Source organism: Giraffa tippelskirchi, chromosome 13 (assembly GCF_054371585.1).
Source record: "Giraffa tippelskirchi isolate mGirTip1 chromosome 13, T2T-mGirTip1v1.2.pri, whole genome shotgun sequence".
In the NCBI taxonomy this organism is placed as follows: Eukaryota; Metazoa; Chordata; class Mammalia; order Artiodactyla; family Giraffidae; genus Giraffa; species Giraffa tippelskirchi.
Genome location: NC_137287.1, coordinates 41839243 through 41860268, shown reverse-complemented (window position 1 = coordinate 41860268; position 21026 = coordinate 41839243). Strand labels below are relative to the sequence as shown.

At 39.7% G+C, this 21026-nt stretch overlaps 1 protein-coding gene across 1 annotated transcript in view; it reads left to right on the top strand.

The window, feature by feature from the left end:
- Nucleotides 1–21026, top strand: part of LOC145532779 (ankyrin repeat domain-containing protein 26-like) — a 64975-nt gene that overhangs the window by 36712 nt on the left and 7237 nt on the right. Inside the window, 8 exon segments of the mRNA XM_081558533.1 lie at nt 1533–1684; nt 1962–2021; nt 3139–3309; nt 5074–5107; nt 7426–8379; nt 10003–10131; nt 13038–13108; nt 13881–13968. Coding sequence (XP_081414659.1) covers nt 1533–1684; nt 1962–2021; nt 3139–3309; nt 5074–5107; nt 7426–8379; nt 10003–10131; nt 13038–13108; nt 13881–13968 — 1659 coding nt within the window.

Here is a 21026-nt window from a genome sequence, read left to right as displayed (position 1 = left end):
ACATATTCCCTCTAATCTCTTCATTGTGGTTGACTATGTGTGATCTTCTCTGCTTTCCTCAGTCCCTGGGCACTTAGATATCCAACATGGCCACTTCAGGATGTTTTTAATAACAGATACATGTACTCCCACATATGCTTTAATCACCACTCTCAGATGTTTCTTTTGAGAGAGACCTCTTCATTATGTTGTTTACTAAAATGTAGTAAGTTTTGACATGTGTGATTTTGTCACATAGGTAATGTGTGTGAGAGTTGGTCAGTCGTGTCTGACTCTTTGCGACCCCATGGACTGTAGCTGGCCAGGCTCCCCTGTCCATGGATTTCTCCAGGCCAGAATATCATTGGAGTAGGTAGCCGTTCCCTTCTCCCAGGGGATCTTCCCAACCCAGGTTTCGAAGCCAGGTCTCCTGCATTGAAGGCAGATTCTTTTAACATCTGAGCCACCAGGGAAGCCCATAGGTAGTATAAACCCTCAGCAAAAAAAGAGAAAAAAAAAAATCAAATGTTTATCTCCAAAGGAAAAAACTGAGGTTTGAGATGCTGTGAGATTTTTCTTTCTTCAGTAGTAGGTTTTTAAACTTGCTTGCTCTTTTGTGTAAGATAAAAAAAAAAAAAGTCTGTAGCTCTTCTCCTTTAAGGAAAAAGGAGAATGAACCCTACCCCCAACTAACGAGTTAAATTACTTTGCCAAAGTCACGCTTTTAACTTCCCTGATTCATTTGAGGAATTCATTTGGTAATTGATCAGATTCAAGATTACAGAATTGTATCATCTCTTTTGGTACCATAAAATGTTAGGGAATGCCACTTTAGGGGTTTTGAACAAATCATTTAACTTTTTTGATTTTAAAGCTGTTATTGGTAAATAGTGGGGCAAAGGTAGATAGTTATTTCTATACCCTCTAGCTATAAAATTTGATGGTTATTGAATGTGGAATTGGGAGGCATTACTTATATTCCAGAATTCCACGCTAACTAACAACTCCTCAGTTTCATTCTGCTCCTTGTGTTTTGGTAAACTTGGGTTCATATATTTCAGTGAACACCATCAGGTTTTTGCTATCTCCTGGATCCAAATGAAAAAAAGAATTGAAAAAGGCAGTGGGGAAAGAATAGCTTTAGTGCAGAAAGAAGAAAGTTTCCTTTCTGTTTCTGAGGCACTAAGGTGTCACATCCCCTACATCTGACTGTAGAAGGGAAAATCCAGGTGGTAAAGACGGAAGAGGACAGATGTTGTGTGTTTTTACTTGTCTATCTCTGCCAGTCAGATGGGGAAGAGTGGATGTGAATAACTGTATCATGTTAAGAAAGCCTTTCTTGAAATTTTGGGAATTTTGTTTCTTTCCCTCAAGCAGAAAGAAGCACATTTTACAAAAATTTCAGTGACTTGTAAGTGATAAAATTCATGTAAGCACAAAAATATTTTTATCACCTAAAATCAGGGCAAATGCCGAGTCAAATAATAAATTGAAAACAGAGTCTTGAGAAGTAAGTAATAGCAATTATCCTTAGTGTCAAACTTTCACTAAAGGTTGAAGAAGAAAAGAAGCACAAAAGTAGTGAAGTGGAAGCATCAGACAGCGTGTGCAATGCTGCTGATGAGACTCGATTGATTCAGCCGAGAAAGAGTGAAGGAAATCACAAGCAGGAGTTTCCTGCTATGGAGAATAAACATTCTGATAGGTAAGCCTATATCAATGTTTAGCAGTAGGTCATTTGTTATTTTCTTGTAAAATAATTTGTAACTTGAGCTAATGTTTGTGATTTACAAATTTTATATTTTACTAGGGATACAGTTACTTTGAATACTCTTGTCCTTTAGCCTTAATACTAGTTACTTTGTTAACATACCACCATATTACAGTATTAGAGTATTCTGGATTTGACTGCATACTTGCCTTAACCAGTGTGTTGTATATTTAAATTTGTTTTGTCACTAATGAACATCCTTTCGTTTCAGTTTGAGGACTTCTTTCAGCATTTCTTATGAGGCGGGACTAGTGGTGATGAACTCCCTCAGGTTTGCTTTGTCTGGGGAAGTTTTTATTTCTCCTTCATTTCTCAAACACAACGTTTCTGGATAGAGGACTCTTGGTTGGCAGTTTTCTCCTCCTACCACTTTGAGTATGTCCGTGGATGGAAGCCAAATTGTTGTTGGTGGCAGGAGAACTGATGAAGCACCTGCCTTTCATCCATGATGCTGACGTCACCCCATCATGTGGGTGGTTTACAAGTAAACTGCCCCCCACCCCACTAAATTTGATTTCTTCTTTCATGGTGGATGTGTCACATGTCATTTTAAAAATCATCTAAATTCTTACTTTTTTCTTTGAGGTTTTTTTTTTTTTTTTTAATTTCTTTGGCTGCACTGGTTCTTTGCAGCTGCAGTGCTTGGGCTTCTCATTGTGGTGGCTTCTCTTGATGCTGAGTGTGGGTTCTAGGGTGCTGGCTTCAGTGGTTGTGGAGCACAGGATTCATTGCTCCGTGGCATGTGGGATCTTCCCTGACCAGGGATCGAACCTTTGCCCCCTGCATTAGCAGGCAGATTCCTAAGGACTGGAATACCAGGGAAATTCCTAAATTAAACATTACTGTATTTAAAAGCAAAACAAAAAATATAGTGTAAATCTAATTATGACTCCCATGTCTAAGAATCATTGTGTTTAGCCAGTGGACTCCAGGTTTTTAGTGTAGCCCTTGAGGTTCTTCCCAGTGTCTTTACAGATGCATCTCTCTACTTTCTTCCATGTGTTTTGTACTTTTCCTTTCAGGTTCCTAGGAAACAACCTAGATGCCGTGTGCCTGATCTGTGTACTCACATTCTAATCTCCCAGTAGAATGATTTCTGGCTTTTCTCTTTCTTTTGATCTCCTCTCTTCACTTCTTATGTAAAGCCTTTCTTATTTCACTTATCACTTTCATATGTCAACTCTTACATATCATATTATATCATAATTGTATATCTGTGCTTGAAGGAAGAAATTGTTTTCTTGCATATGGTTGGTACTTCATAACTGTTTTGTGGATTAATCGATCACTTAAAATGGGTAGGAGTTGGACTTTTACAAGAATTGTTTTTTTATTCTTTATCAGTCGAATTATTTGAAAACACTGGCTTTTTTGTGGATTTTTTAAAGTAGCGATCCTGGCACGCCCAGGAAGGAGATAAAGAGAAAGAACAATGACAAATGGACACCAGAAGAACGTGTGATTGCACCAATATTTGAAAAGACCAATTCACTGACTGATGGTCTGCTGCACGTGAATGATGACAGCATTTTAAGGAAAGTGGATCAAGATGATGGCAGGTAACATGGACACATTCTTTATTTCTAGGGGAAGAAATACTAGCACTGAATACTTCTTCTGGAAATAGAGCTGCATAATATAGTATACAGGCCAGGAGAAGAGAATCCTCAACTCTGCTGGACAAACACTGCAGAAAGGTTAAGGGGAGGACCCGTGCCTTTGACCGGAAGTCGTTTCAGTAAATAGTCCACTTGGAAGCTGGACTGTTGTGAATACACGTAAACAGCTCCGTAGGGGATATTTACTGGGACAGGCAATGGAGACCTGGATGGTAACTGAAGAGAGGTGTGGAGTTGAAAGGAGTTTCTTGTTTTATGTTAAGAGGGGAGCTTGTAGTGTGTATGCTATTGGAAAGGAGCCAGCAGAGGAAGTGTTTATTCGGTTTCATCTTGTTTGCATTTCCAATATTAGAAAGCTTATTGATTGTATGACATTATCTTTAAACTATTACAATAAATTAATTGTGCATAATTATTATGTACATATATACTTCTGTTCATATGTAGTTTTGGTAAGGGCTGTTCATTGGCTCTGAAGTGTAATATTCTTATGTAAATAAATATGTGGATGACTACTTAAGTTAATTCTATCCTACATAGATTTAAGAAGAGTATATAGTCATGAATTTACAAATACTTAGGTTATACTGAATAGGATTTAATCATTCCTTGATGATTCTAGTTGATAGTATCATCATGGGTAGCTATGATTTTGTAAGGTACTCTGAAACATCACATCGTATTAACTTCATAGTCGTTGGGGGATTTTGCTTATTTTCAGTAGAAAAAATTAACAATCTTTTACAATTTATTACTTTGGATGATAAAGATCTAAATGACAAAAACCATGCTTTCTGTACTAAGAGTGTCGTTAACACATATTATTTGCTCAATACGTGTATGTCAGATGCATAAAGAAACAGCAAAATGGTTGAATGAATGCATATTGATGAATTTCTTTATAAAAAACAAATCTTTATTGAAAGTAGATTTCCAATATTGCCTACATCTAAAGTCTTTTTGTTTTGTTAGAGATATGTTTTAAGATTCAGAATTATCATTTGTAGTTATAGCTAGACATGGAATAATAATATAGATTCATTTGATACCATATTACTTAAAAAGACTTTTCAATATCACTTTCTCCGCATATTTTGGAACAGCAGTGTTCAGGCCAGATGGCCTGGGTTTGAATTCTGGGTCTGTTGGTGAACTGCTGAGCAGGCTTGGGCAAGTTCCTCAGCCTTTCTTTGCTCCATTTCTTCCTATGTAAAGGATCTAATATATTACCTATCTCCCAGAATGATCATGAGGATTAAAATGCCTTTAAAGCATATCAGATGTTTGTAATAATGCATAGCCGTTGCATAATAAGCCCTCAAAAACCTATTATCATGGTTATCAAAAATGGGTTTCTTTCTTATAAGGACTTAAGGAATACTTCTGAGATAGGTTTTAGTGCCATAAAAGTTAGTTCTTATTAAAAATGACAACTGCAAAAAACCCTAGTAGATAGATACTGCTTCTATCACATAATGCAAGTAATGTTATGTTTTTCCTTTTCCTTTGTCCTGATTTAATGTTTTATTAATATTTTGGATATATTTTCTTTATCCTTTAATGCTACTCTTTTTTATTGTTTCATCCTTTTATAGAAATTACTTACGAATGCAAAGATGTTATGTAAAAAACATATGTTTAGGTATTGTTTATATTTTTGAGTTATTAAATTTTAGCCTGAAAAGAATCATTTGTTTTTTTTAGGCCGGCAAGGAAAACAGCATATGAAAAGAAGAAGGTATAGTAAAAAAAAAAAAATAACTTTAAAAAATATTATCCTCTAAAAAATACTTTGTAAAAGGAAAAGTGGCAAAATAGAAAATCTTCCTTTGTTGAAGAGACATTTACTTTGAAAACATAATTTAGAAACTCTGTTGATAAAGTTATCCTGTTGATAAAAACCTGTTCTTTTAAGAAGCCTCTGCTTTTGCTTTGATAAAGATGTTTATCACCTTTGTACACTTGGTATATTTTATACATATTTCAAGGACATTGTGAAACAGTATTATTTATGTGTAGGTCAAAGAACAAATTAATTACGTGAATGACCTTGATGACTTAACTCAGTCATCTGAAACTGCTTCCGAGGATGGCGACGTGCTTTACTCTTAAAGAATTCCCCGTTGCCATCGGACAGGTGGCTGAGGGTCGTGGACCCCCTCCCTCTGTACCCGTCAGCCCTCCAGTCCACCTGCCCCATGAACAGCTCAGCGCTGGCTCCAGCTTTCCCAGCTGAGTTCTCCCTCACAGTAGAGTCCTCAAGGACAGGTGTTAACTGGCGTCCTCGAGAGGTGCAGGAATGCTCCCCGTGGATTTTTTCCAGCAGTTGGTAGAAACCAGACACTCTTGAAGTCGATTGTCCTTCATTCTGCAGAGTTCTTGAGGGGCATCTCAGAGCAGAGGAATTCACTCCCCCACCCGATGTCCCTCTCAAACACGGACCGGGTCCCATCCCCGAGGTCCTTGCAGGAGATCTCCCACAACGAAAAGCTCTCGGGAAGAGCTCGGGAAAGTAGTATCTGTAATTCAAATCTTTTTGTCTACAGCAGTTAGGTAGGGACACACCATGGCCTCATCCAAGGAGAGGCCTTTAATGTTTTCCATAGGAATTGATCTCAAAATTTTTGCGACTGTCTCGCAGAGCTGGGACCCTGATTGTGGTTTAGGCAAGGAAGACCGTGTGTACTCCACCGATGAGTGCGCTACCCGACCAAGTCCCTCTGCTCTGGAGCGAGCGTGTCGGTCACTCCATGCACGTCGTCATCTTCAGTGTCTAAATCAGAGTCCGTTCTTGGCTCCTCTGTCATTTCTTTAACCAATACCCTATCAATGGCCTTTTCATATCATTTACAGTTTTTCAATTAGTAAAAACTGCGACATCAGTCGTAAAAATACTTTTGTACACTTTAAAACCCTGGAGCAGGAAATGGCACCCCACTCCAGTAGTCTTGCCTGGAGAATCCTGTGGATGGAGGAGCCTGGTGGGCTGCTGTCCATGGGGTCGCACAGAGTCGGACATGACTGAAGCTAGTTAGCATGCGTGCATGCATTGGAAAAGGAAATGGCAACCCACTCCAGTACTCGTGCCCGGAAAATCCCATGGAGGAAGGAGCCTGGTAGGCTGCAGTCCATGGGGTCGCTAGGAGTCAGACACGACTGAGCAACTTCACTTTCACTTTTCACTTTCATGCATTGGAGAAGGAAATGGCAACCCACTCCAGTATTCTTGCCTGGAGAATCCCAGGGACAGAGGAGCCTGGTGGGCTGCAGTCCATGGGGTCGCAAAGAGTTGGACATGACTGACTAACACACATACATACACACACACACACACATATTCCTTTTCAGATTCTTCTTGTAGAATATTACATGTAGTTCCTTATGTTGTACAGTAGATCCTTACTGGTTATTTTATATACACTTGTCTATATATAATGGTATATGTTAAACCCAACCTCCTAATTTATCCCTTCCCCTACCCCCTTTCCCATATGGTGACTGTAAGTTTGTTTCCTATGTCTGTGGGTGTCTTTCTGTTTTATAAATAAGTTCATTTTAGATTCCACATATAAGCAGTATGACTTGTCTTTGTCTGACTGACTTACGCTTAGAGTGATCATGTCTAGGTCCATCTTTGTTGCTGCAAATAGCATTATTTCATTCTTTTTTATGGCTTTGTAGTTTTCCATTATATAAATATACCACATCAGATGCAATTTTTAAGTGTAGTCAGATCTATAAATCTTTTATTTTAAGCTTTCTGGGTTTGTTGTAATTCAGAGAAAAGCCTTTCCAGTTCTGAGCTTCTTGAAAAGTCCCTTGGGCTTTCTTTTTCCTTTGATGGATTCATTGTCTTCAATTAAATTTTTGAACCTTTGGGAATTTCTGCTTGTCTAAGGTCTGAGGTTTGTAACGAACCTTACTTTTTCTATTTGGAGACCCACTTGGTGCAGTCTTTTCATTGTATAAACATACAGGTTAGTCTTTCATTTCAGAGGAAGTGATGAAATGTCATTTTATTGAGTACTAACTAAAAGTCTCCTTTGTCTCACTTAGGTTTCTGATAGTGGTAGAAAAGCAAAAGATCTGTTGCGCAAAAACCACCTGCAGGATGAAATTGCCACGCCAAGACTAGAAATAGACACAGTGAAAAATCAGAACCAGGAAAAAGAAAAGAAATGTTTTGAGGATATTGAAATTGTAAAAGGAGAGAATGATTATCCTCAAAAGGCAATAAAATTGAACAAGGAAACGTTGACAAAGACTATATTCCAGCATACTGGCCAGCTTAACGTTCCGATAGCTGAAAATACAATGCTAAACTCTAAGCTGGAGAATGCAAAACAAAGCAAACAAAGACTGGAAACAGAAGTGGAATCCTGCCATTCTAGACTGGCTCCTGCCATACACAATCATGATCAAGGTCACACATCACAGAGAGACCTGGAACTTGCCTCCCAGAAAGCAAAAGACAAAAGGTTACGCTTGCAGGACCAAATGAAGTTCGATATGGCTAAGCTCAAAAGTAACAATGAGATGCTTTCCCAGCGACTTTCTAAAGTGGAAAGTAAATTCAACAGGCTAAAAATCAAGCTGCATCAGACGAGAGATGATCTCAGAGAAAAGACTTTGATGTTAGAACGTGTCCAGAGAGACCTACGCCAAGCAGAGTGTCAAAAGCAGGAAATTGAACACATGTATCAGAACGAACAAAGCAAAGTGAATGAATACCTTGGAAAGCAGGAATCCTTAGAGGAGAGATTATCTCAGCTCCAGAGTGAAAACGTGTTGCTCCGACAGCAACTGGATGATGCACAAAACAGAGCCGACAGTAAAGAGAAGACAGTCATTAGCATCCAAGACCAGTTTCAGCAGATCATGAGAAAACTTCTTGCTGAAAGTGAGAAACGAGGTCTGATGCTGGAGGAAAGAAACAAGGAGTTAGTCAACGAAAGGAATCATTTAAAAGAGAGAATGTGTCAGTATGAAAATGAGAAAGCAGAAAGAGAAGTAAGTACCCAGAAGGAGAAATAATTCTCAGACTTCCTGAAAGAAAATTCAAAATGATTCTTAATTCTGGCCAAATGTTGAATCTAGCTGAATATAAAAACTACACAGGCTGTGAATCTATGGTCTCTAAAACAGACTAAAAAGCACACCTTGTATCCAGCAAATAAAAATTAGACCTGAGAGATACTTCACTTTGAGTAGAGACATCGTGTTGCTTATGAAATGTTCAGAGATTAAGTTCTAAATTTTTAATATAGACAGGTGTTAGTAATTTACTCTTTTACTATTCAGATAATAATTTTAATCTCTGTGTAACCACATGTCAGTATCATGATGAAGCAGATGAAAGAAACGCTCAAACCTAAACTGAATATTTTGGAATTAAGCTTCGGTTACATGGATTACCTTGACAGTCAATTCCAGGTTTCCCAGATGCTATTACTTATATGTCGTACTTTGGCTTCAGTAGTTTGTCATACCTTTTTGTCATATATGTTGGTATAATTTTAGTTTTATTCATGTAAATTTGAATTAACTTGGAACGCATTTCAGGCTTGAATCATTTATTCTTATGACCTCTCAACTCTTTAAAGAGTTGTCATTAAATTGAGAATCCATTAACAAGTCATTTAAATATACTTGTCATTAAGTCATAATTTAGGACTCAAGTGGTGAGCTTTAACCAAGCTCTTCTTGATTTAATCTTCCCCCTGCTATTAATGCTATTTACTTAGAACATTTTTACAAACAATTTGCTCATAATTCTCATTTTAAGGATCAATTACTGTCATTTGAATACCAGTTTGCCCAATAAAAATGAAGGGTGGGAGGATTCGTGAGCAGCAGGAATGGAGTGAGTCAGGGAGAGGGTTGTAGGGGCTGTGGTCTGGAGGCAGGTGGAGGCCAGGTTATCGAGGCTCCTTGAAGGAATGGGAGCAACCTCATTTTTTAAATTTCATTATTCTTTTATACTGGAATATAGTTGATTTACAATTTTGTGTTAGTTTCAGATGTACAGCAAATTGATTCAGTTATAGGTATACATATATCCATTCTTTTTCAGATCCTTTCCCATGTAGATGACTGCAGAATATTATGGTTAGCCAAGGGGAAAGGTGGGGAGGAGGGATAAATTAGGACTTGGGGATTAACATAGACACACAACTAGATATAAAATAGATAAGCAGCAAGGGAATGGCCTCATTTTTCTGCTGAGGAAGGAATCTATTGGAAAGATCTGAGCACTGGATTGAATATGTGAAGATCTCTGATGTTAATCAAAGCCTCTAATAGGAAAAATGTTTCCACAGTGTGGAATTTTCCATCGCTTGTCCCACCTACACACCCGTTTCCTTCTGGACGTGAGGTGGTGAAGCTCTGCAGGTTTATCGGGAGGGGCAGGGTGTGGACAGTGGGGCTGCCTCCTTCATCTGAGGAACTTAATACTGGGAAGGCTGGTGGGGAGCCCTTCTGGGTCTATAACCACATTCAGGGAGGAGGAAAAGAAAGTGAGTTGCTGTCCATGGTGATAGTTTTCAAAGTGCATATGTTGGAGTCATTTATCACTAACATAGCGTAATAGTAAAGTGATTTGATAAACTCAGTGACAGAGCATCTTATTAGGCAGTTGTGAGACACCTTCAACAAGAACTGGCTGACAACCTCAAAAAGCGGTCTGCGTCGGAGGCGTCCCTGCAGTTCATTGAAGTTGAGGCACAGGATTTAAAGAACTTACATCAACTCACAAGTCAGGTATGTGTGAAATTGAATGTGTCAACAGTTAATACGTAGGATGAAGTGTTTTAGGATGCTGATTTTCATGGACAGCTTTCTTTTTTATTTTCATTACTAGTAATTTACTATAATTTTATTAATATTTAAGTGCACTCATTTCTTAAACTCTGACTTTCATTCTGCCATGTGCATTATATGTATTTTTTTGTATATTTTATACCATTAGGAAAGTGGAGAATGTGCATCATTCTTCACACAAGTTGAGAGACTCTTTTTTTCTATTGAACAATATTTTATTTCGTGATGCCTGTATTAACCATGATGAGGCAAGCCAGATAAAATCAGAGGATAATGTTTAATGGAATGTTCCAGAAAATTATCATTTCTCATCTTCACTTTTGTGAATGGCGGTGGAGTTCTGTATATATTTATTTCGTGCATTTCAGAATAACTTGTGCAGAAAGTATATTATACAAACCGGTTGAAGTTAGGCACTGCCTTCTTTTCATTTTAGATACATTGTAAAAGCATGGAGGTACTCAGATGGAGTATAGTACATACATCGAAAATAGAGAATTAAGAACATTATCTAGATAGTGCCTTTGGATTTTTAAAAAGCTATTGAGATATAACTCACGTATCATATAATTCACCCATTCTAAGTGTGTAGTTCAGTATCTCTTAGTCTAGATAGGTGTCACCTGTGACCACAGTCAGTTTTAGAGCATTTCTACAAGCCCCAAAAGAAACCCTGAATCCCTTAGCTACCTCCTATGGCCCCCCCACCATGTCCCTCAGCCCCAGGCAACCCCCAGTCTAATATCTGTCTCTGTAGACATGCCTGTTCTGGGTATTTTATATAAATGGAATCATGCAGTATGCCCCTTTGGGATTAGCTTTTCTCATTTGATGTCATGTTTTTGCGGTTCATCCATATTATAGCACGTATCAGTTCTTCCATTTCTGTTGACCGTCAAACAATAAACAGTACGTGGCCATATTTATCCATTCATAAGTTGATGGAGATTTGGGTTGTTTCCACTTTGTGACTATGAATGATGCTGCTGTGAACATTGGTTTATACGTTTCTGGATGGGCATGTTTTTATTTCCCTGTGGTGGGATTTTATCCTCAGAGTTCACTGGCTGATTTCTCCTTTTCTTGCCTTTGCTCAGACTGTCCTTTCTGTTTCACAGTTTCTATTTCTCTTGGGTAGTCCTCCGTTTATTCAGACCTGGTGCCCAGTCTCTCCTCCTCCAGAGCTTCCCTGACTGTCCAGCTCTCATCGAGCCTTTTCTCTTCAGCCCTGTCATCTAGTCTGTGAAGAACAATTTGGCCCTTAATTTTGCATTGTTGTCATTTTTTTTTTTTCATGAGGGAGAATCTGATCTAGGTATACCTTGGTTTAACAGGGACTATTTATTGATATGCACAGCACTTGTCTTGCATAAATGGAAAACAGTGTAGCTTAACAATTGTTAGGACACAACTAAGTACTTCATCCCATGCCAGTTATTTCTTCTTGAAGATGTTTGTATAGTTAAACTTTTATTAAAATGTATTTTAAGCAACTAAATGCACAATTGAAAGTGCTTAGTCTAATAGAGGAGAACTGTTCAATTAAATGTTCATTTTTCTCCCTGACTCTGGGAGAAAAGTGTAAATTTGCCTTCCTTCATTGTGTAGGCAGAAGTGAGATTTACAGATTTCTAGCCTTTCGCCAACTGTAAAGTTCTGGGAATAGCTTCTCTGGTGTCCGTACCTCGTAACCTTAATTTTCTCACTGGAGTACTTGCTAGACATTAACAGTTGTGGGAATGAATTGACTCAGAACTTTGATTTAGCAGTCGGGTAATATTTCCATGACAGTGACTTCACCCTTCCTCTGACGGTCATGTAAAGTTCTGTACCACTCTGTCCAGGAGGTGCTATTTGCATATTAACCGGTGGTCATTGTCCACTGAGTAGTACAGAGAGGAAGTAAGTTACAAATTTTTGTTAAGTGGAAATAAGTACTAGTTGGTTAGTGGAGTCAGTGAACGGTTTTGAAGTACTGGACACGTGTGTTCTGGGCCTCATGCTCCCCCTTACTGCCACTTGCAATGGTATGGAGAGGGATTTCAGGGTGACTTGTGTAGAAGACCACTTCCATTGGCATGCCGTCTGCCTGAAGTATCAAATTGTTTTGCAGATAAAATACAGCGACCGTAATAATGCCAGTTACAAACAGCTCTTAGTATCTGCCACGTCCTCTTCTAAATACATTGTGTATAGTCCCCAGTTTAATCTTCCCAGCATCCCACTGAGGTTGATGCTACCACTGTCTCCATGTTATGGATGGAGAAACTGAGATACAGAAAGGTTAAGTAATCTGCCCCAGGACTCACAGCTCAGAACTGATGGAACTGGAACACAGACCCGTGCAATCTAGCTCCTGTGTAGCTCCTGCCTCTCACACTAGGCGCTGAAGCATCTGGTTGTCACCAACAGCAGTGTTAGCTCTCGTAATCACTAGAAGAGCCATGGTGATTCACATATGTGGATATTTAAAGTGATGGCTGATGTGGAGCTTGGAATAAAAAATATATATATATATATATGTTTATCGTCAGGTGATTTTCTGTCTTTCCCCATTTGGCCATTTTATGAATTTGTGTATTTATTTGAGAAAATCTAATTTAAAGCGTGATTTTGTGTTTGAGTGCTAAAGGAGAGGTCAGTAACGTACAAAGGGCAGACAGTAAATATTTTCACTTTATGGACTGTAAGGTGTCTATTGTAACAACTCAACTCTGCTGTATGGCAGGAGAGCAGCCATAAGCAATATGCAGATGAAAGAGACAGAAACTGACATTGGCAGATTCGCTAGGTTATTAGTAATTGAAACAGTTGTTTTTTTTCCTTTTTTTTTTTCCTCTTTTTAGTCGCAAGAAACACAGGATCAACATACAGAGGCCGTGAGATGTGCTGAAAAAACACAAGATCACATCCAAAAGTATGATTTAAAGCAGCACAGAAAAGAACTTAAGTATAAAGCAGATAAACAGTATAATATGAGACTTAGATCAGTAATGATAATAAAAACATCATTGTGAAGCTGGGTAACATTTCAGCTTTGAGCTGTTTTAGGATGCATAATTTTCCCCCATTATTTCCATATTTTGCACATTATCCACAAGTGAAAAGTGCAAGTGTTAGTCACTGAGTCATGTCCGACTCTTTACGACTCCATGGACTATAGCCCACCAGGCTCCTCTGTCCATGGAATTCTCCAGGCAAGAATCCTGGAGTGGGTTGCCGTTTCCTTGTCCAGGGGATCTTCCTGACTTGGGGATCGAACCTGGGTCTCCTCCATTGCAGGCAGATTCTTTACCGTCTGAGCCACCAGGGAAGCCATTATCCACAAAACACAACTAGAAAAACAGTACAGTTGCCAAATCATTTACTTTTCAAAATTCTAAAAACCTACATGATTGAACCTGCAGATGTTTGTTCAGAAACAGTGTGGTATTTTAAAAATCTATGTGTGAAGGACTGCCATCACAGTCCAGTGGTTAAAACTCTGCCTTCCAACGCAGAGGGTGTGGGTTTGATCCCTGGTTGGGGAACTAAGATCCCACGTGCCTCACAGCCAAAAAACCAAAACATAAAACAGAAGCAATATTGCAGTAAGTCAATAAAGACTTTAAAAATGGTCCACATTCAAAAAAATCTTTAAACAAAAAACCCTATGTGTGAGAATCATTATTTTAAAATGTGCATTTTAGGCTTGAAATTGAAAATGCTGAGTTACAAACTACAGTCAAAAAGCAAGCCGGCATAATCGAACAGCCTCAGAAAAACCTGTTAAGATTGGTAAGTCAACCTCTTAATTTCTGTCATACTGAGGAAGAATTTTAATTTTTTTAATAGTAATATATAAGAATACTTTGGACAATGTGAAAAGTCTCATTGATTAAAAAGTTTATGGTATTTTTACTGATACTGCTTGCTACTAATAGCATAATTACTCTTTATAGAAGGAATGAACTGAATTCATAAAATTAATGATTTTTGTGATAAGATTTTAATTTAAAAGATTGTGACAATCCAGTCCCAAAGCAATATTTTATATAGAAAATATTTTGTTTGTTCATTCCTCTGTCAATGAAGTCGGGGTTTTTCCACTTTCTGGCTATTGTTAATAATGCTGCCTTGAACATTGGTACACAAACATCTGTTAGAGTCGAGAAATTTGAGTAATGATTTGATTGAGAATTCTGAATTTCTCTTATAATCCTAACCCTTCTGTGAGATTTTTGAGAATGAATCATTTTTAATATTGTAGCTTATTCTCTTCACCAGGAATCAATACTACGTCTGTATAGAACAGTGTTTCTGAAAGAATGTATTTTTCCTTTGTTGGATTTTTTTTTAAAAAAAGAGCTGGGGTGTGCATGGGAATTTTTCAAAGATTACTTTAGTAAGATGATATTTATCCTGGAATATCTTAAACCACTGATGAAAATTATTTTAGAGCATCTTTAGAAAGTAAAATATAAATATAGCCACACTTTAAAAAAAATTTCATAGCATTTAGTATTTTATGTGTCAGTTTAGTTGCTCAGTCGTGTCCAACTCTGCAACCCCATGGACTGCAGCACACCAGGCTTCCCTGTCCATCACCAACTCCCAGAGCTTGCTCAAACTCATGTACATCGAGTTGGTGATGCTATCAAACCATCTCACCCTCTGTCGTCCCCTTCTCCTCCTGCCTTCAGTCACTCCCAGCATCAGGGTCTTTCCCAATAAGTCAGTTCTTCGCATTGGAGCTACAGCTTCAGCATCAGTCCTTCCAGTGAATATTCAGGACTGATTTCCTTTACGATTGACTAGTTTGATCTCCTTGCAGTCCAAAGGCCTCTCAAGAGTCTTCTCCATCACCACAGTTCAAAAGAATGAATTCTTCGGTGCTGAGCTTTCTTGATGGTCCAACTTTCACATGAATCCATGACTACTGGAAAAACCATAGCTTTGACTAGATAGACCTTTGTCAGCAAAGTAATGTCTCTGCTTTTTAATATGCTGTCTAGGTCGATCATAGCCTTTCTTCCAAGGAGCGAGGGTCTTTTAATTTCATGACTGCAGTCACCATCTGCAGTGATTTTGGAGCCCAAGAAAATAAAATCTGTCACTGTTTCCATTGTTTCCCCATCTATATGCCATGAAGTGATGGGACTGGATGCCATGATCTTCATTTTTTGAATGTTGAGTTTTAAGCCAGATTTTTCACTTTCCCCTTTGCCTTTCATCAAGAAGCTCTTTAGTTCCTCTTCGCTTTCTGCCATAAGGCTGCTGTCATCTGCATATCTGAGGTTATTTATGTTACTCCCAGATATCTTGATTCCAGCTTGTACTTCCTCCAGCCTGGCATTTCGCATGATGTACTCTGCATAGGAGTTAAATACGCAGGTGACAATATACAGCCTTGATGTACTCTTTTCCCAATTTGGAACCAGTCAGTTGTTCCATGTTCGATTCTAACTGTTGCTTCTTGAGCTACATACAGGTTTCTGAGGAAGCAGGTAAGGTGGTCTGGCATTCCCATCTCTTGAAGAATTTTTCCACAATATGGTGTGATCCACACAGTCAAAGTCTTTGGCGTAGTCAATAAATCAGAAATATATGTTTTTCTGTAATTCTCTTGCTTTTTCTATGATCCAACAGATGGATGTTGGCAATTTGATCTCTAGTTCCTCTGCCTTTTCTAAATCCAACTTGTACATCTGGAAGTTCTCATTTCACGTACAGTTGAAGCCTCACTGGGAGAATTTTGAGCATTACTTTGCTAGCATGTGAGATGAGTGCTGTTGTGCAATTGTTTGAACATTCTTTGGCATTGCCTTTCTTTGGGATTGGAATGAAAACTGACCTTTTCCAGTCCTGTGGCCACGGCTGAATTTTCCAGATTTGCTGGCATATTGAGTGCACCACTTTCAAAGCATCATCTTTTAGGATTTGAAATAACTCAACTGGAATTCCATCACCTCCACTAGCTTTATTCATAGTGATGCTTCCTAAAGCCCACTTGACTTTGCAATCCAGGATGTCTGGCTCTAGGTGAGTGATCACACCGTTGTGGTTATGTGAGTCATGAAGATCTTTTTTGTATAGTTTTTCTGTATATTCTTACCACCTCTTGTTAATATCTTCTGCTTCCATTAGGTCCATACCATTTCTGTCCTTTATGTGCCCATCTTTGCATGAAGTGTTCCCTTGGTATGTCTAATTTTCTTGAATAGATCTCTAGTCTTTCCCATTCTATTGTTTTCCTCTATTTCTTTGCATTGATCGCTGTGGAAGGCTTTCTTATCTGTCCTTGCTATTCTTTGGAACTCGGCATTCAGATGATTGTATCTTTTCTTTTCTCCTTTGCCTTTAGCTTCTCTTCTTTTCTCAGCTATTTGTAAGGCATCCACAGACAACCATTTTGCCTTTTTGCATTTCTTTTTCTTGGGGATGGTGTTGGTCACTGCCTCCTGTACAATGTCATAAACCTCCGTCCACAGTTCTTCAGGCACTGTCTATCAGATCTAATCCCTTGAATCTGTTTGTCACTTCCACTGTATAATCATAAGAGATTTGATTTAGGTCATACCTGAATGGTCTAGTGATTTTCTGTACTTTGTTCAATTTAAGTCTGAATTTGGCAATAAGGAGTTCATGATCTGAGCCACAGTCAGCTCCTGGTCTTTTTTTTTTTTTTTTTTTTAGCTGATTGTATAGAGTTTCTCCATCTTTGGCTGCAAAGAATATAATCCATCAGACTTTTGTATTGACCGCTTGGTGATGTCCATGTGTAGAGTCATGTCTTGTGTTGTTGGAAGAGGGTGTTTTGCTATGACCAGTGCAGACTCTTGGAGGGTACAAACAAAACCTTGTGTGCACCAGGAGCCAGGAGAAAAGAGCAGTGTCCCCACAAGAGACTGAGCCAGACTTGCCTGTGAGTGTCCAGGTGTCTCCTGCAGAGGGGTGGGTCAACAGTGGCCTGCTGGGGGTCAGGGGCACCGAATACAGCAGTGCATGAACAAGTCCTTTTGAAAGAGGTGGCCATTACCGTCATTACCCCTGCCATAGTTGACCTCAGGCCAAACAACAGGGAGAGAACACAGGCCCACTCATCAACAAAAACTTGGATGAAAGATTTACTGAGCATGGCCCTGCCCATCAGAATAAGACCCCACAGTCAGTCTCTCCCATCAGGAAGCTTCCATAAGCCTCTATCCTTATCCCTCAGAGGGCAGACAGAATGAAAACCACAATCACAGAAAACTAACCAAACTGATCACATGGATCACAACCTTGTCTAACTCAGTGAAAAAATGAGCCATGCCGTGTCAGGCCACCCAAGATGGAAGGGTCGTGCTGGAGTGTTCTGATACAACGTGGTCCGCTGGAGAAGGGGATGGCAAACCACTTGAGTATTCTTGCCTTGAGAACCCCATGAACAGTATGAAAAGGCAAAAAGATAGGACACTGAAAGATGAACTCCCCGGGTTGGTAGGTGCCCAATATGCTACTGGAGATCAGTGGAGAAATAACTCCAGAAAGGATGAAGAGCCGAAGCCAAAACAAAAACAATACCCAATCGTGGATGTGACTGGTGATGGAAGTGGAGTCCGAAGCTGTAAAGAACAATATTGCATAGGAACCTGGAATGTTACGTCTATGAATCAGGGTAAATTGGAAGTGGTCAAACAGGAAATGGCAAGAGTGAACATTGACATTTTAGGAATCAATGAACTAAAATGGACTGGAATGGGTGAATTTAACTCAGATGACCATTATATCTACTACTGTGGGCAAGAATCCCTTAGAAGAAAGGGAGTAACCAGCATAGTCAACAAAAGAGTCTGACATACAGTACTAAGGTGCAATCTCAAAAATGACAGAATGATCTCTGTCGTTTCCAAGGCAAACCATTCAATATCACGGTAATCCAAGTCTATGCCCCACCCACTAATGCTGAAGAAGCTGAAGTTGAGCAGTTCTATGATGACCTACAAGACCTTGTAGAGTTAACACCAAAAAACGATGTCCTTTTCATCATAGGGGACTGGAATGCAAAAGTAGGAAGTCAAGAGATACCTGGAGTAACAGGCAAGTTTGGTCTTGGAGTACAAAATGAAGCAGGGCAAAGGCGAACCGAGTTTTGTCAAGAGAATGCACTGGTCATAGCAAACGCCCTCTTCCAACAACACGAGATAACTCTACACGTGGACATCAGCAGATGGTCGATTTTATGTGTAAAATACCCTATTTTTAACAAATAAATGTTGGCAGTTTAAATTCCAGTAAGATGACAAAATGATGAAAAATTATTTTAAGCTGTTTGAAGGAAAGTCATTTTGAAGTCTGTCCTGACTGGCATCAGGTTTATAAACTGCGTTGACTATAAATGCATATCACTCATGAACCCATGAGAAATAATACTTTTTTTTAAATTTCTGTGCTCACACTCTGAGCTCTGTGCCGTCCTTTTCATAAGAAATGATCTCTGTCTGTAGCTGAGTCATGTTTCCTAAGCCAGGTTCCTCTTTATCAAACTTCTGAGAAAATCCCAAAGGCCTTTTCTCATTTTGTATGTCTTGGTCTCGGTTGGACTTCCCTGGTGGCTCAGACAGTAAAGAATCTACCTGCAATGCAGGAGACCCAGGTTCAATCCCTGGGTTGGGAAGATCCCCTGGAGAAAGTGAGAGTGAAAGTGCTCAGTTGTGTCCGACTCTTTGAGACCCCATGGACTATACAGTCGTTGGAATTCTCCAGGCCAGAATACTGGAGTGGATAGCCTTTCCCTTCTCCAGGCGATCTTCCCAACGCAGGGATTGAACCCAGGTCTCCCGCATTGTGGGCAGATTCTTTACCAGCTGAGCCACCAGGGAAGCCCAAAAAGACTGGAGTGGGTAGCCTATCCCTTCTGCCACAGTCCGTGGGGTCCCAAAGTGTCAGACATGGCTGGGCGGCTCACACTTGGTCTCTGTTAGGTCAGGCAAGCAAGCAAGCAAGCGGTGTTTTTGCTGCCAAGGTTCTCTTTAAAGCTTTTGGTGTCCTGTGAATTTGATTGGGGTTCATGCCATTGGAAAAGTTACCCTCAAAAATCTTTTTGAAGGAAGCACTGCACCTTGGGCTTCCTGTGAAACTTTGCAGGATGACACCTGTAACATTCTTCTGCTCTTAAGATCCTTAAAGGCATCTGATGCACCACCTTAAGTCTTTCCAGGGTCTTCCACTTACAGTCTGCAGGTGTTACCTTTAGACCATGTTTTCCTGGCAGCACCCTAGATTTGATCTTAGCCCAGAAGCCATTTCTGTCCTTTAGCATCATGTGACAGTTGGATATGTGGAGGTGCTGTAAAGGGGATGCAGACACTGAACCCAGTGAGTCCTGGCTCCTTTATATTTCACAGCACTTTTCATTGTTCTGACAGCCTCTCCCTCACTGATGTACTTTCAGCTGCTTCGCAGCAGAAGTCTCCGCCCCTGTGTCAGTGTCAGCTTCTCCTCTTGCCTAGAAGCCGTCACCGGCAGCCTCTTCAAGGGCCATCAGGCTTCTGTGGACAGTTGTCATGAAGCCCACTGGGTTTTCATTCCTTTCTCTGCATCCATTCAGGTCCCACCTACCTCCAGGTTCAAAGGCATTCTCACATGTTTCAGCTCTTTTTTAATGGCAGTACCTCATTTGGGGGCATCACTGACTCGAAGGACACGAGTTTGAGCAAGATCTGGGAGTTGATGGCGGTCAGGGAAGCCTGGCGTGCTGTAGTCCACGGGGTCACCAAGAGTCAGACATGACTGAGCGACTGAACTGCACTGAACCCCATTTTTAATATCAGTATCCGTGCCAGTTATTTACTGTTAACAAATTGCATTAGAAACCACCTCAAAGCCTAGTGGCTCAAAACAGCATTTCCTTTGTTCACAAGTCTGCGTTGGGGCAAGGCTCAGTGAGTGTGAGCCCAGCTCATTTCTTCTCCAGTCGCATCAGCCAGGGTGTCGTGAAGGTGGAGACCAGAGTCATCTGAAGACTTGTTCATGCACACGTCTGGCAGTTGGAGCTGGCTTTTGGAGGGGACATTAGGTGGGGGTGGTCAGTGGGGACACTGACATGTGCTCAGTATGTGGCCTGGGCTGCTTCAGAACATGGTGACTGATGCTAAGAGTGGGCTTCCCCATGGAGCCAAAGTCAGAAGCTATTTAGCTTGAGAAATCGCATAGCAGTTCCCCCAGGCTCTGTCCACTAGAATCAGTTACTGAGGCCAGCACATACATAAGGGGAGGGAATTTCATGACAAAAGTGTCAAAGAGTTTGTAGACATGTTTGAAAACCACCAGCTCCATTCACCTCGACCTACCAAGTAATCATTCTGTCTAAATGAAAGTTCTTTCCAACTCTGTGTCACTGAAATTCCAGCAAATATTGTTTGTTTTGTTTAGTATGTTCTCTTATTCTGTGGAAAGTAACAAAGGGTTACAAGAATGAGACTTTTTTTTGTTGTTCAGAAAAATATATGGATCATCTCACTAAACTCTTAGGAGATGGGATATCTTTAGCCTTGCGAATCATTTCTCTTTGGAATGCAATTCAAATGAGCAAAAACTATTTCTAGTTCAGAAAAAGGCTTATTGGATTAGAATCCATATTTACAAGATTTATTAATTAGAGTCTTATTTTCACAGTCTTCTTTTGGGAGGCATTTATTAACTCAGCCCTGGATAACTCAATACAGTATACCTCAAACTTCATTAAAAATCATGGGACACGTTGTGGGGAAGGAGTAATAAGAGACGTTCTACTAAGGAGTGACTTGCAGTCATTCCATGGAGGAAAGATAGAAAAGTTTTATTACAGAACAATGAAAGAGTGTAAAATCAAG